We start from the raw sequence: 17,307 nt of genomic DNA, 5'->3' as shown, positions 1-17,307 counted from the left end.
AGCCTGACAAACCGAACAGGATATTCCAACAATCTAGGCTTTCCATCTCAAATGTATTTTGATTTTTTTTTTTTTGCAGAAAGGAATGCAAAATATATTCCTCTGTAAAGCTTGTAGCTATAAATAGAAGGGACTCGCGTCTAAATAAATCAGTACTGCACTTCCACACCTGTTCTTAATTTTTAACAAAGACAGAGCTAAATTCAGCAGATTACATGGATGTACATTATACAAGCAGCTGTCTTGCAAGTAATATGCCAGAAATGATCAACTTTCTAGAAGAACTATCAAAGCCCCAAGGGAAGCATTTCTTCCAAAGCTACCTTGAGGTGTTACTTCCTCACTACATTCAGCTCAATTTACTTTCAGTGTTTAAAGTGATACTAAACAGAGAAGTGTTAATTGCCATATAGGATTTGTGTTAAGGAATTATATCATGCCATTTTGTTTTCTTTAACCACTTTAGGGCCGGGCCTATTTTTCAAACTTGTTCTTCACAAGTTAAAATCATTTTTTTTTTTTTTTGCTTATAGAAAATTACTTAGGACCCCCAAAACACACATTTATAATATATATATATATATATATATTTTTTTAACTCCCCTAGAGAATAAAATGACGGTCGTTGCAATACTTTATGTCAAACTGTATTTGCGTAGCGGTCTTACAAGCGCACTTTTTTTTGGAACAAATACACATTTTTGAATTTAAAAAAAATCAGACAACAGTAAAGTTAGCCCAATTTTTTTTATATTGTGAAAGATAATGTTACACCAAGTAAATTGATAGCCAAATGTCACGCTTCAAAATTGCGCCCGCTCCTGGAATGGCGGCAAACTATAACTCTTAAAAATCTCCATATGCAACGTTTAAAAAAATTCTGCAGGTTGTATGTTTTGAGTTATAGAGGTGGTCTAGGGCTAGAATCATTGCTTTTGCGCTAATGATCGAGGCGATACCTCACAATGTGTGGTTTGAACACCATTTTCATATGCGGGCACTACTCATGTATGCGTACGCTTCTGCGCCCAAGCTTGGCAAGACGGAGCGCATTTAAAAACATTTTTTTTTCTTATTTATTTTACCTTTTATTTTTACACTGTGCTTTAAAAAAAATAAATAAATAAAAAAAAAAAAGTGTCACTTATTCCAATTACAAGGAATGTAAACATCCCTTGTAATAGAAAAAAAGCATGACAGGACCTCTTAAATATAAGATCTGGGGTCAAAAAGACCTCAGATCTCATATTTACACTAAAATAAAAAGTTGCTTTAAGTGCATCACTTACGCCCTGCATTGGTATGGAGCTGGATGGGGGGGCATCGTCCCCTCACTCAGTTCCATGTCACAGAGGACGCAGGATCCATTCAAACAGCCGACGTATAATGAAAAGATCTTTAGGAGGGGCTTCCATTACTCTACTGATGTATGCTCTCTACTGTGCAAGTTCATGTCTGGCCAGCCCTAAATGGTGCTGCACCCGTGCCTGTGCCAGTCACATGACTTTAAAGAAAAAAAAAAAACACATTACAGAAGAGCAATTCAAATTAGATTATAAAAATTAGAGGTGCACTGAAGGGAAATTTTGGCGCAGAAACCGAAAATGACAGTTATGAAAAAAAAACATTTTTATATACAATTCTATTGAATTTTTAATTAAAGGGGTTGTAAACCCTTATGGGTTTTTTCACCTTAACCTCTTCCTGTCCGTGCTCTAGCTGAATGACGGCTACAGTGCAGACCTACATTGCCGGGAGGCCATCAATAGACATCCTCCACTTTGCACGCTCTGAGCACCCCCCCCCCTCCCCGAAGAGGGCACGCGGTGTGTTCTGTGATCCCCGAGTCAATGAGGTTTGGATGTTCACAGATCGGAGTAAGGCCCCTTACCACGTCATCAGCTGCCAGCCAATGCAGCTGATCACATCATGCAAACAGAAGATCGTCATTTATTTTTCTCCTCTTGCTGACAGCGTCGCCCATCAGTGCACCCTACCCTGTTTCCCTTAAAAAAAAAAAAAAAAGACCTAGCGTGATTGTTGGTGATGGCTGCAATATAAGCCTTACCCCCCAAATAGCCCTAGTTAGTAGGTATTAGTTGGGGGGTAGGGCTTATATTGCAGCCATCACCGACAATCACCCTAGGTCTTATTTATTTTCAGGGAAACAGGGTATTGGTGCTCATCAGTGCAGCCTAATCAGCGTACCTCAAAGGAGAAAAATTATCTGTTTGCAAAATTTCATAACAAAATATAAAACTGTGGGGAAACAAAAAGATAAAAATGTAATTCGGGTACAGCATTATATGACTGTGCAATTGTCATTCAAAGAGTGACAGCGCTGAAAGCTGACAATAGGTCTGGGCAGGGGGGAGGTTTAAAGTGGTTGTAAACCCATTACAACCACTTTAACCCTTTCATGACTAAACCTATTTTTGGAATTTGGTGTTTACAAGTTAAAATCCATATTTTTTGCTAAAAAATTACTTGGAACCCCCAAACAATATATATATATATATATATATATATATATATATATATATATATATATATATACACACATATACACACACACACACATTTTAGCAGAGACTCTAGAGAATAAAACGGTGATTGTTGCAAGATTTTATGTCAAACAGTATTTGTGCAGTGGTGTTTTAGACACAACTTTTTGGGAAAATTAACACTTTCATGAATTAAAAAAAAAACGAAACAGTAAAATTAGCCCAAGAAGGACAGAGGAGAAAGACACAGGAGAGAGCTGCAGATGACGGAATCACACAAACAGACCAAAATGTCAGGGCTCAGCAGCCATGATTACCATGGCCTGTTTGCAGAAGGGAGGGTATAGCCAGGCAGGTTGAGTGGAAGTCAGAAAATGTAATTCCTGCTAGATCACTTCAGACTGGCCCCTTGTGCGGGTATAGCTATATAAAACATTCAAAATAAGTGCCAATCCAGAAATACACTGTCTCTCTCTGCTCTGAGCATGCTCAGTTGCTCTCAATTTTTAGGCACTGTGCCAAATTTGTAGAGGCCGATCTGCTGTCAAAAGAAAGGAAGAAAAAACAAAAAACGGGCAGTCTGCCAAGAATCACAACATTCTTTAGCAGTGGAACTTAAGTATAAACATTATAACAAGTATAAGTATACTATATTAAGTATAAACATTGTAACAATTTGTCAAAGGAATACACTTTGCTGTATAAATGAGGAAAGTTTAACCACTTAAACACCAAACCTTTTTCTGACATTTGTTGGGTTCAATTAAAATTTTTATTTTTGCTAAAAAATTACTTAGAATCCCCACACATTATATATTTATATATATATATTAGTAGAGGCCCTAGAGAGAAAAAAAATGATGGTTTTTGCTATATTTTATGTCACATTGTATTTGTGTAGCGGTCTTTCAAATGCAATTGTTTGGAAAAAATGACTTTAATGAATTCAATTTTACACCCGTATTTAGGGTAAATGTGCAACATCCTCCTAAGCACTGTCTGCAGCTCTGCTCTCCTCTCTTCCCACAGGACACAGAGGCAGTTGTCAATGAAATCCGGTAAAGAGGGAACAGAGGGCGGGGCTAAACCGCACTGTGTGTGTCTATATATGTACACAGCCTAGCTCGGGAGTGTGCGTGCACGAGTGCCCCCATAGTAGCTGGCTGACTGGTGTGTTTACACGGTGCTTTGTGTCAAGGAACTCATCTGATTATGAATGGCCTGTGTTGGCCAGTACCACAATACATAGTATTGTATGTACAAAGTGTGGTGCACGGTATATGTACGCTTCAAGATGTGGAATTGAAAATGGATGGCAATACAACAAACGGTGCAATGTACTACATCCAACTACAACCCACAGCTGTGCACACTCATCCTGATCTGTCTGCCTATTACTCATACCTTCAGGAATCCCTGTCTACATCACAGCACAAGGGGTCTGATTGGAGGATAGAAGGAGGGAGATCTGCTCTCCCCAGAAAAGGAATCCTGTGATCATCTGCTACCAATCATAGAGTCAGGAAGACACATGGGAGAAGTGTATGGTGTGATTGGAAGGTACGCCTTCCACATACAAAACAACAATCATCAGCTTCATAAAACACAAACATTTATCACCAAAACTGTAATGTCTGCAACATGGCTGCAACCAGAGAAGTATGGAGACAGCCGACAGGACCGAGCCTTATATCTACCATATTATCACACCAGCTACATAAAGAGCAGCTCTGTCTTCATTCTACTCCATTGTATCATCATAGCTGAATCAAGTTATCACTAATGGTGACTATGAAAAATCCACACACCTCTATACCTGGGGACCTGACAGTCCCTGTTCAGACACAAGCCTTGACAGGACACAGGACACGAGAGGTGACAGTCCCCGACAGGACACGAGAGGTGACAGTCCCCGACAGGACACGAGAGGTGACAGTCCCCGACAGGACACAGACACGAGAGGTGACAGTCCCCGACAGGACACAGACACGAGAGGTGACAGTCCCCGACAGGACACAGACACGAGAGGTGACAGTCCCCGACAGGACACAGACACGAGAGGTGACAGTCCCCGACAGGACACAGACACGAGAGGTGACAGTCCCCGACAGGACACAGACACGAGAGGTGACAGTCCCCGACAGGACACAGACACGAGAGGTGACAGTCCCCGACAGGACACAGACACGAGAGGTGACAGTCCCCGACAGGACACAGACACGAGAGGTGACAGTCCCCGACAGGACACAGACACGAGAGGTGACAGTCCCCGACAGGACACAAGCTGTAGAGTTCGCAATCCCTGATCGGACACAGACTGTAAAGATAGAGCAGTCATAAGACATTTTGGGGCCCCTTAGACAACTTTAGGGGGCGCACCCCCCATGGCCCGACCACCAACATCCCCCAGGGCTCACCCACTGGCCGTCCCACAGAATCCCCCCACGGGCCATCCCACCAAGCTCTTCAGTGCACCAACTTTTATTTTAACAATCTTACAACTTATTATATGAAAATTCATTCAAGCCATATATTCAGCAAAAAAACATCCCATTCCAGCAGAGATATCCCCATATAGCAAAGAGATGGCCCAATTCAGCAAAGAGACATCCCCATACATCTAGCAGAGACAGCGCCCCGATCGGACACAGTCGGCACAGGTGACAGCGCCACGATCGGACACAGTCGGCACAGGTGACAGCGCCCCCCGATCGGACACAGTCGGCACAGGTGACAGCGCCCCCCCCCCCATCGGACACAGTCGGCACAGGTGACAGCGCCCCCCCCCCCCATCGGACACAGTCGGCACAGGTGACAGCACCCCCCCCCCATCGGACACAGTCGGCACAGGTGACAGCGCCCCCCCCCCATCGGACACAGTCGGCACAGGTGACAGCGCCCCCCCCCCCCATCGGACACAGTCGGCACAGGTGACAGCGCCCCCCCATCGGACACAGTCGGCACAGGTGACAGCGCCCCCCCCCCCATCGGACACAGTCGGCACAGGTGACAGCGCCCCCCCCCATCGGACACAGTCGGCACAGGTGACAGCGCCCCCCCCCCATCGGACACAGTCGGCACAGGTGACAGCGCCCCCCCCCCCCATCGGACACAGTCGGCACAGGTGACAGCGCCCCCCCCCCCCATCGGACACAGTCGGCACAGGTGACAGCGCCCCCCCCCATCGGACACAGTCGGCACAGGTGACAGCGCCCCCCCCCCCCATCGGACACAGTCGGCACAGGTGACAGCTCCCCGATCGGACACAGTCGGTACAGGTGACAGCGCCCCCCCATCGGACACAGTCGGTACAGGTGACAGCGCCCCCCCATCGGACACAGTCGGTACAGGTGACAGCGCCCCCCCATCGGACACAGTCGGTACAGGTGACAGCGCCCCCCCCCCATCGGACACAGTCGGCGCAGGTGACAGCGCCCCCCCCCCCATCGGACACAGTCGGCGCAGGTGACAGCGCCCCCCCCCCATCGGACACAGTCGGCGCAGGTGACAGCGCCCCCCCCCATCGGACACAGTCGGCGCAGGTGACAGCGCCCCCCCCCCATCGGACACAGTCGGCGCAGGTGACAGCGCCCCCCCCCCCCATCGGACACAGTCGGCGCAGGTGACAGCGCCCCCCCCCCATCGGACACAGTCGGCGCAGGTGACAGCGCCCCCCCCCCCCCCCCCCATCGGACACAGTCGGCGCAGGTGACAGCGCCCCCCCCCCCCCATCGGACACAGTCGGCGCAGGTGACAGCGCCCCCCCCCCCATCGGACACAGTCGGCGCAGGTGACAGCGCCCCCCCCCCCCCATCGGACACAGTCGGCGCAGGTGACAGCGCCCCCCCCCCCCCATCGGACACAGTCGGCGCAGGTGACAGCGCCCCCCCCCCCCATCGGACACAGTCGGTGCAGGTGACAGCGCCCCCCCCCATCGGACACAGTCGGTGCAGGTGACAGCGCCCCCCCCAATCGGACACAGTCGGTGCAGGTGACAGCGCCCCCCCCATCGGACACAGTCGGTGCAGGTGACAGCGCCCCCCCATCGGACACAGTCGGTGCAGGTGACAGCGCCCCCCCATCGGACACAGTCGGTGCAGGTGACAGCGCCCCGATCGGACACAGTCGGTACAGGTGACAGCGCCCCCCCATCGGACACAGTCGGTACAGGTGACAGCGCCCCCCCATCGGACACAGTCGGTACAGGTGACAGCGCCCCCCCATCGGACACAGTCGGCAAAGGTGACAGCGCCCCCCCCCCATCGGACACAGTCGGCACAGGTGACAGCGCCCCCCCCCCCATCGGACACAGTCGGCACAGGTGACAGCGCCCCCCCCATCGGACACAGTCGGCGCAGGTGACAGCGCCCCCCCCCCATCGGACACAGTCGGCGCAGGTGACAGCGCCCCCCCCCATCGGACACAGTCGGCGCAGGTGACAGCGCCCCCCCCCCATCGGACACAGTCGGCGCAGGTGACAGCGCCCCCCCCCCCCATCGGACACAGTCGGCGCAGGTGACAGCGCCCCCCCCCCCATCGGACACAGTCGGCGCAGGTGACAGCGCCCCCCCCCCCCCATCGGACACAGTCGGCGCAGGTGACAGCGCCCCCCCCCCCCCATCGGACACAGTCGGCGCAGGTGACAGCGCCCCCCCCCCCCATCGGACACAGTCGGCGCAGGTGACAGCGCCCCCCCCCCATCGGACACAGTCGGCGCAGGTGACAGCGCCCCCCCCCCATCGGACACAGTCGGCGCAGGTGACAGCGCCCCCCCCCATCGGACACAGTCGGCGCAGGTGACAGCGCCCCCCCCCCCCATCGGACACAGTCGGCGCAGGTGACAGCGCCCCCCCCCCCCCATCGGACACAGTCGGCGCAGGTGACAGCGCCCCCCCCCCATCGGACACAGTCAGCGCAGGTGACAGCGCCCCCCCCCCCCCCATCGGACACAGTCGGCGCAGGTGACAGCGCCCCCCCATCGGACACAGTCGGTGCAGGTGACAGCGCCCCCCCAATCGGACACAGTCGGCGCAGGTGACAGCGCCCCCCCCCCCATCGGACACAGTCGGCGCAGGTGACAGCGCCCCCCCCCCCCATCGGACACAGTCGGCGCAGGTGACAGCGCCCCCCCCCCCCCATCGGACACAGTCGGCGCAGGTGACAGCGCCCCCCCATCGGACACAGTCGGTGCAGGTGACAGCGCCCCCCCCAATCGGACACAGTCGGTGCAGGTGACAGCGCCCCCCCCAATCGGACACAGTCGGTGCAGGGGACAGCGCCCCCCCCATCGGACACAGTCGGTGCAGGTGACAGCGCCCCCCCATCGGACACAGTCGGTGCAGGTGACAGCGCCCCCCCATCGGACACAGTCGGTGCAGGTGACAGCGCCCCCCCATCGGACACAGTCGGTGCTGGTGACAGCGCCCCCCCATCGGACACAGTCGGTACAGGTGACAGCGCCCCGATCGGACACAGTCGGTACAGGTGACAGCGCCCCGATCGGACACAGTCGGTACAGGTGACAGCGCCCCGATCGGACACAGTCGGTACAGGTGACAGCGCCCCGATCGGACACAGTCGGTACAGGTGACAGCGCCACGATCGGACACAGTCGGTACAGGTGACAGCGCCCCGATCGGACACAGTCGGTACAGGTGACAGCGCCCCGATCGGACACAGTCGGTACAGGTGACAGCGCCCCGATCGGACACAGTCGGTACAGGTGACAGCCCCTGAGATGATATGACAGAAAGGTGACAGTCCCTTAGATGATATAGTTAGAGTCATGTGGAAGTAGAGGGGAAAGTCTCTGACAGAATGTAGACAGTAGACTTTAATGAGGAGAGAGGTAACAGTCCCAGACAGAAAGGTGACAGTCCCTGAGATGATATGACAGGAGAGGTGACAGTCCCTGAGATATGACAGGAGAGGTGCATACTTCTATAACAGGAGGTAACAGTCCCCCGGTCCCATAGGAGGTGTACACGTTGTCACACACACAGTGTCCCCGGATACTCACAAACTTGGAGAACTTCCTGTCCCCATCCTCTGCGGGCGGCTCGGGGTAGGCCGGGACGGCTCGGGGTTTGCGGCTCATGGTGTGGCGGTATGTGAAGAAGGGAAAGGGATGTGAGTCGGGGATGGATGGACGTCACCTGAGGATTAGTAGAAATCCGATTAGGACTGTGAGGTAGAAGGGCGGTGATCCACTTATGCCGGAATCCGATCTCATAGACAGCACTACGAGCCGGCCACTCACTTCAATCTACCGCCAGGCTCAATGTTCCCGCCAGTCCAACCACACCTACTACTTTTCACTTAGCCAATAGGATAGTGCCGGGGCTCTGCCATGCACTGCAGTCAGCCACTCTCTGAGCCCCTGGCACCCTATGACATGTACGATACGCCGGACTCAGGCGGCCATCTTTGTAACTGGCACAGACCTTTGGGCTCTGTCTACTGCTCTGGAATCGTTCATAATGACAGCGATCACTTGTTGCTCCTGGCTTTCCTTTCTTCATTCAGCCTGAGCCCTCTGTGTCTTATTGCTCCTCAGGCGTTCTTCTTTTTTTGTCTCATGTGTAGACTTTTATAAAAAAAAAATATGTAATGTTGAAATGCAGGAAACCTAAAGATTCACTTTAGGGGCTAATTCACACAAGGTGCGATGACAGGCATCATATGCATTATAAAACATTGGGAGGGCCGCTGATAGAAATCATGGGGCCCTGTACAGTGTCCATGATGGGCCACCTTTAACCACTTTTGGACCGAGCCTCTTTTTGAGATCTGTTGTTTAAATCAGTTTTTTTTTTTTTTTTGCTATAAAATTACTTAGAACCCCCAAACATTATATATATATTTTTCAGACACCCTAGAGAATAAAATGGCGGTCGTGGCAATACTTTATGTCACACCGTATTTGCACAGCGGTATTACAAGCAAAATTTTTTGAGGGAAAAATATACTTTTTTGAATTAAAGAATAAGACAACAGTAAAGTTAGCCCATTTTTTTTTCTATATTTTTTCTGGATTGTGAAAGATAATGTTATGCCGAGTAAATTGATACCCAAAATTTTATGCTTCAAAAGGCGACAAACTTTGGCACTTAAAAATCTCCATTGGCGACGTTTAAAATTTTCTACAGGTTACCTGTTTAGCGTTACAGAGGAGGTCTTTTTTTGCTAGAATTATAGCTCTCATTCTAATGATCGCGGTGTCATGTGTGGTTTGAACACCGTTTTCATATGCAGGCGCGACATACATATGCGTTCACTTCTGCGCGGCGGGACGGGGCGCTTTAAATAATTTTTTTTTATTATTTATTTTACTTTTTATTTTTACACTGTCCATTAAAAAAAAAAAATAGATCAATTTTATTCCTATTACAAGGAATGTAAACATCTCTTGTAATAGAACAAAAAGCATGACATGTCCTCTTTACTGTGAGATCTGGGGTCAAAAGACCTCAGATGTCACATTTACACTTTAATGCAATAAAAAATTTTTTTTAAAAAAAAGTCTTTTTTTTTTTCCAATACATTTTTTTCCCCTTTAAGATCATTGGGCAGAAGTGATGTTTGATGTAGCTTTCGCCATCCAATGGTGTGAAGCCGAGTGGGAGCCATCTTTCCCTCACTCAGCATCCAACTTCTCAGGGGAGCAGATCGAATCGTCTCCGCCACGACCGATGGCTCCGGTAACCGCCAAAGATGACCATAGCACGACGGGAGGAGGGGGGCGCCTCTCATGCTGCCGATAAAAGTGATCTTATGGCAAATCCACTGCGGAGACCACTTTTATCTGAAACCCGACCGGCCGCTGTTTGCAGAAAATACCGGAGTTATGGCAGCTATCTGCTGCCATAACCCCGGTATTCTAAGTCAAAGTAGTGACATATAACGACGGCGGTCGGTTGGTAAGTGGTTAATCCTGCCTCGACCCCACCCCAGGCCCCTCCCCTGACCCCACCTCTGCAGATTTGTCACTGTTTACACATGCGTTCATGATTGCACATGAGTACAGGGGGACAGAGGCGGTTTAAACTTTTATTTTATTTTATTACAAACCAAAATTCACACTGTATATTTCATTTTTTTGTATCTCTTTTCTTGCTATCAGAAGGGATGAACAACATCCCTTGTGATAGCATGGGGCAGTGACAGGTCCCCTTTATGGCCTTCAACACATCTGATGAAGCCAAGATCAGTTTACCGATGTTACCTGTGGTATGTATATGATTAAATCCTTTTTACTACGTATTGTAAGTTTGAATTGTCTCTTCAGAAGTCTCATTTGTACATTACATTTGGACACACATCCCCATTTATGGAACAATGGTTTGTGCCAGCTCCTGTGTGCACCTCTATCATGGCTGTCTGCAGAAACTGGATACCTCAAAATCTGTGTGCTGGGCACTCATCCTTGGGTGCATACTGCTCTAGTACCACTCTATGCATCTTCCAACCCCACCCAAACACAGGAGCTTTACGCCTTTCATAGGGTTTTACAGGCTGCTGGCGGGGGGGTTGCTCGATGGTGCGGCTGTGCCTACCACCTGTACCAGAATTCCAGGATGTCATGCCCCAGGGCAGAAACGCATGAGGCCGAACAGTGCCATTAAAGTGATTGTTAACCCACCAATGTAACTTTACACTATCCTCTCTGGTTATGTATTTGCGTTATAAAAAAAAAAGCAGTATATAACTTGTTTACCGAGTGCTGATCTGACCCGCTGCCTCTCTCCTTTCTCGGCCCAACAGATGCAGCGGGCGGGACCAAGGATCCCCTGCTTACGTCAGTGATGAGGGGAGGAGGAGAGAGCCGGCCCTACCCACTGAAACTGTCATGCAAGAGAGGAGAGACGCTGCAGGTCAGATCAGAGCTGATCAGCGCTCTGTAAACAAGGTATATACTGCATTATTTTTATAAAGCACAATCACAGAGAGACATTACATACATAACCAGAGAGGATAGTGTGAGAAATTAATAGTAATTAGAGCAGCCGGAGGGGAGGGGGCAGGTACAGACATGGAGCTGACAGGCAGGGAAGGAGTGGGGAGGAGCACAGAGGAGGACAGAGGACACAGCGGATGATGGAGGCACATAATCTGACCATGGTATCAGGGCTTAGCAGCCATGTTACACCGTTGTCAGCGTACAGAGGGGAGGGCAGAAACTGTCAGGATCAGCCAGGTATTTCACGTGATACAGGGGGCCAAATTACACAGCACAAGCACTGTGCTGTATAACATGTTTTTAAGGAACAGGATCTTTTTTTAGGTTAACAAATGCTTGAAGGCTTTATTTATTCCCCTGATTCTCTCCAAGCCAGATGCAGTGGCCTCTCACATTATTTCTAGGAGGTACTCTAGCTTTTATATCATAATCCTGTGCTTTGAAGCCACCTCTCATTCTCCATTGTACACAGGATTGTTTTAAACCTCTTGCTGCTCATGTAACACATATGTGTGGCTGCAAAGAGGGTGCTCTTTAATGCCCAAGTGCTATGTGTCCATGGGCAGCTGAGAGTGCACTAACTGGGTACTCCCAGCACAGTGACCAACCTGTCATAGATAGCTCCTGGTCTCCAGTAATGATTGGAAACCAGCAGGACTGGCTCACTATAATGTGACCATTTTGACATTCAATCACAGTGGTCATGTGGTCCAGTAGGCCTTCATGACCCCCCCCCCGTTTAAAGGGACAGTGGGGCTGGGCAGGAAGGAAGTAAACATGAAAGTGAATTGTCCAGCACCCACATTCATCTAATGCCCCGTACACACGATCGGACTTTCGGACAACAAAACCGTGGAATTTTGTTCGGATATTGTTGGCTCCAACTTATCTTGCATACATACGGTCCCACAAATGTTGGCCAACAATTACGAACGTAGTGATGTACTAGACGTACTACGTGGTTTTTCAGCTCTTTAGCGCCACCCTTTGGGCTCCTTCTGCTAATTTTGTGTTAGTAGAAGTTTGGTGAGTGTTGAGTCGCACTTTTGTTTTTGAATTTTTTATTTTATGCTATTATTATTCTTGATATCACTTGAAAGAAAAGCCTTTGAAAATTTGTTTGCAATAACTCCATCAGTATCACCAGCAAAGCAACGTCATTAATATCTCACGGAAGAAGAAGAGAATTGTGCTCTGCATTTGGAGATTTCCTAATTTGCCACGTCACGAATGTTAATTCTCCATTACGAACACTAGTTTAAAAGACCGTCCGCTTCTGAGCATGCGTGGACTTTTGTGCGACGGACTTGTGTACACACAATCGGACTTTCCGACAACAAGGTTTTGTTGGCGTAAAATTTGAGAACCTGCTAGCAAACATTTGTTGGCGCAAAGTCCGACAGCAAATGTTTGAAGGAGCATACGCACGGTTGGATTTTCCGACAACAAGCTCACATCCAACATTTCCCGGTGGAAAATCCGACCGTGTGTATGCGGCATAAGATTGTACTTGCACTGCTTTGCTTAGGCCCATTTCACACTGGGGTGGTTTTCAGGTTCTACAGCTCTAAAAATGTATAGTGTCTGAAAAAAATGGCCCCTTTCATTCCAGTGTTAAAGCCGAAGGGCTTTCACACTGGAGTGGGGCGATAGCAGGATGGTAAAAAAAGTCCTGCTAGAAGCATCTTTGAAGCCGTGTATTCACTGCTCCTAAACCGCTCCTACCCATTGAAATCAATGGGGCAATGCAGCTATACTGCTGGCAAGGCGCCGCTGCAGCGGCACTTTGCGGGCGGTTTTAATCCTTTTTCTCCGGCTAGCGGGGGTTAAAACCGCCCCGCTGGCGGCCACATACTGCCGCTAAAACGATGGTAAAGCAGCGCTAAAAATAGCGCCGCTTTACCACCGACGCCCCCACCATCCCAGTGTGAAAGGGGCCTTAGTCTGTCGTGCAGAAGAGGGCAGAATATAAAAGCCATCATGAGATTGATTCATATAGAAGAAAGCTGATTCCCATATAGAAGAAAGCTAATTCATGGCCCAATTAAAAACATGGGCTCAGGATCGCTTGGCACAGATAGCACATGATCTGCAGAAGTTGTTGGTAAGCAGGGTGATGCCTGGGGCTAGGTAGTATTGGTTGTAGAACGTATCATCTGAGTTTCCATTATTTCTTATGGGGAAATTTGCTTTGATATGCGAGTGCTTTGGATTACAAGCATGTTTCCAGATGGGAATTGTACCAAGAGTACAGGAGACCAAGAGGGGGGCATCATATACGCCCGAGGTGAGGGCGTGGGGATCCCGTGAGAATAGTCAATCCCATATTTCACCTTGCTTGCCACATTGATTGTGGTGATGTCATGTCCTGAGTGTATTTGTGGATTGTTGTTTGGTATTAATGAGGACGGCTGGGGTCTGATTAAAAAGGTAGAACCAGGTTATAACAGAACTATCCTCGGTTATAAACCCCTGTTCTCAGAAGCCCCGCATGTGATGGTATTCAGATTAAATGTGCATTATCCAGTGACATTTTTACTTAGCAAGACATTGGCAGTTATTGAGGCTGAGGCTAGATTAACCACTTTCAGACCGGACCATTTTGCTGGTCAATGACCAGAGGTCTTTTTACAATTTGGCACTGCGCTGCTTTAACTGGTAATTGCGCGGTCATGCAATGTTGTACCCAAACAAAATTTGCGTCCTTTTCTTCCCACAAATAGAGCTTTCTTTTGATGGTATTTGATTGCCTCTGCGATTTTTATTTTTTGCGATATAAACGTAAAAATACCGCAAATTTTGAAAAAAAATGATATTTTCTACTTTTTGTTATTAGAAAAATCCAATAAACTCAATTTTAGTCATACATTTAGGCCAAAATGTATTCAGCCACATGTCTTTGGTAAAAAAAAAGTCAATAACTGTATATTTATTGGTTTGCGCAAAAGTTGTCACATCTACAAACTAAGGTACGTTTTCTGGAATTTACGCAGCTTTTAGTTTACGACTGCCTATCTCATTTCTTGAGGTGATAAAATGGCAGGGCAGTACAAAACCCCCCCAAATGACCCCATTTTGGAAAGTAGACCCCCTAAGGAAATTGATAAGTGGCATGTTGAGCCCATTGAATATTTTATTTTTTTGCCTCAAGCGATTGAATAATGACAAAAAAAATTTTTTTTTTTTTTTTTACACAAAGTTGTCACTAAATAATATATTGCTCACACATGCTATGGGCATATGTGAAATGACACCCCAAAATAAATTCTGCTGCTTCTCCTGAGTACGGGGATACCACATATGTGGGACTTTTTGGGAGCCTAGCCGCGTACGGGGCCCCGAAAACCAAGCACCGCCTTCAGGCTTTCTAAGGGCGTAAATTTTTGATTTCACTTCTCACTACCTATTACAGTTTTGAAGGCCATAAAATGCCAAGATGGCACAAAACCCCCACAAATGACCCCATTTTAGAAAGTAGACACCCCAAGCTATTTGCTGAGAGGCATGTTGAGTCCATGGAATATTTTATATTTTGCCACAAGTTGCGGGAAAATTACAAACTTTTTATTTTTATTTTATTTTTTCACAAAGTTGTCACTAAATGATATATTGCTCACGCATGCCATGGGCATATGTGAAATGACACCCCAAAATAAATTCTGCTGCTTCTCCTGAGTACGGGGATACCACATATGTGGGACTTTTTGGGAGCCTAGCCGCGTACAGGGCCCCGAAAACCAAGCACCGCCTTCAGGCTTTCTAAGGGCGTTACAGTTTTGAAGGCCATAAAATGCCAAGATGGCACAAACCCCCCCCAAATGACCCCATTTTGGAAAGTAGACACCCCTAAATTTAGGGGTACACTATTGAGACTAGGTAATAAATGGCGGGTGCCCTGAAACTATAAAAAAATAACTAACCAACCAGCGTCACCTGTAACAGTTATATGGTGATCACTGGTGAAAGGGTTAACTAGGGGGCAATCAGGGGGCTTTATGCGGTAGTATATGGGGGTCCCTGGCGCTATAAAAAGCTGCGGCGAACCTAAATACCTACCTGCCTAACTAGCGTCACCTGTGACACTAATACAGCGATCAGAAAAACGATTGCTTATTAGGCTGGGTTCACACTGGAGCGATGCGGGAACGCCACGAATCCGCGGCGGGTTCCCGCATCGCATGCCTCCCGGCGGCAGTTCACACTGCCCTATGCGAACTGCTGGGAGTGTCAGTGAAATGTTAATGACTACCCCAGATCAGTTCGCATATCGCAGTGCGATCTGCAAACTCGGATCGCAGGGTGTGAACACCCATGCGATCCGATTCTGCTGCGGACCAAAAAAAGGGTCCCGTGCGAATTTGCGGCGGGTGCGGCGCAAATTCAGCCATACTATCTGTATGGCTGAACTCGAATCGCACAGAGATCGGATGTGATTTGCACTGCAGTGCGGTGCGAATCACATCCGTTCTCATAAACCGCTGCAATGTGAACCCAGCCTTAGTGACACTGGCGACGGGGGGTGATCACGGGGTTAAACCTTTATTGGGGGGGTTAGGGGGGTACCCTAGAGCTAAAGGGGGCTAACCCTAACTGCCCTAACAGTTATTACAGTCACAAATGACACCAATGCAAAAAAATAAATAAATAAATAAATAAAAAAAAAATGCTATTGGTGTCACTGTGACTGGGGGGGGCAGGGGTGATTGGGGGGGTGAAAGGGGGGTGTGAGTGTGCCTGGCATGTTCTACTGTGAAGTGTCGTGTTGGTGCAACTCACCGATCCTCTCTTCTCGGTGCCGGAACGAAAAATACCGTCACGGAGGAGAGATTACATCACTTCCTCTCCTGTGTTTACATTACAGGAGAGGAAGTGATGTCACGCCTCACTTCCATTCGTTAGGAGCGATCGAGAGGGGGTGGCCATGAATGAATGGCCGCCCCCTCATCCCGGATCGCTTCTGAACGAAAACCGACCGCCGCTGGCACCGGGGGGGGGCCCGATCGGGCCCCCCCACCCGCGGGAAGGCAGGGACGTACAGGTACGCCCATATGCCTGCCCGTGCCATTCTGTCGACGTACATCGTCGTGCGGCGGTCGGCAAGTGGTTAAGAGGACAGGGGAGCAAAAGGTGTCCCCTACAACCTCAGCAACCAGAAAACTACGAGGAGGCAGAGAAAGATAGAGTGAGGAATTTGGGTGTTGCACTGGGACGTGTTAGGAATGTTTAGAAAGGTCTGTTGAATAATGGTTGTTGATTTTCATTGTATGTTCCCTCAATAACTGTGTTACAAGAGATCTTTTAATTATTATCTGGTCTCTTTCTCTATGCCCCCACCAGTCTGAAACCCCAAGCTTCATTCCTTACGAGAAATTGTGCTCTAAGGATAGTGGTCAAAAGGGAGGTATCTGTATAATTTTTGGGCTACTACTCAGTACATCTACTAAACTTATTATTTTGAATGGAAGGCACCTTTAAATTTATCCTTATACACGCATATAAATATAATGTAAATTTCTGCTCAAAAGTTTTATCTGAAATAAAAATAAACTTTAATTTCTTAAAAAAACAACAAGGTTAAAAATTCCTATGCATGAAAAAGTAACCTTTTTAATGTATATTCAGTCTTCTAACGATTCATTTCTTGATCTGTCAATTGATGCGACACTTAGTTGTGGATGGTGCAGTAATGTATTTCAGAGGGAAGCATCCACATGTGGTTTCTAAATTAGCCATATCATAAGGTTCTTAGAAGTTCCGAACTCAGCAAGGCATTCCCCTCCTCCACCAGACACATATAGTCTCAAACTCCGGGTGACAAGAACTAACACAGATCGATCTTCGCAG

The 17,307-nt window shown here is 48.4% G+C and overlaps 1 protein-coding gene across 2 annotated transcripts in view; it reads right to left on the bottom strand.

Moving 5' to 3' along the window:
• DIAPH3 (diaphanous related formin 3) overlaps window positions 1-8,808 on the bottom strand; it is a 1,016,686-nt gene extending 1,007,878 nt beyond the window's left edge. Inside the window, exon 1 of one of the 2 annotated variants that reach the window (XM_077483143.1) lies at window positions 8,524-8,808. In XM_077483143.1, coding sequence (XP_077339269.1) covers window positions 8,524-8,601 — 78 coding nt within the window. In that variant the 5' untranslated portion in view covers window positions 8,602-8,808. The remainder of the gene's footprint in view (window positions 1-8,523) is intronic. The other variant, XM_077483144.1, reaches the window with a different exon arrangement.
• Between the last annotated feature and the right edge of the window lie 8,499 nt (window positions 8,809-17,307).

The sequence above is a fragment of the Lithobates pipiens genome, unplaced genomic scaffold (genome assembly GCF_037356315.1).
Source record: "Lithobates pipiens isolate NorthernLeopardFrog02 unplaced genomic scaffold, aLitPip1_a1.2 Scaffold_16, whole genome shotgun sequence".
In the NCBI taxonomy this organism is placed as follows: domain Eukaryota; kingdom Metazoa; phylum Chordata; class Amphibia; order Anura; family Ranidae; genus Lithobates; species Lithobates pipiens.
The sequence above is the reverse complement of the archived record's forward strand: the minus strand, read 5'-3'. Positions and strand labels throughout refer to the sequence as shown.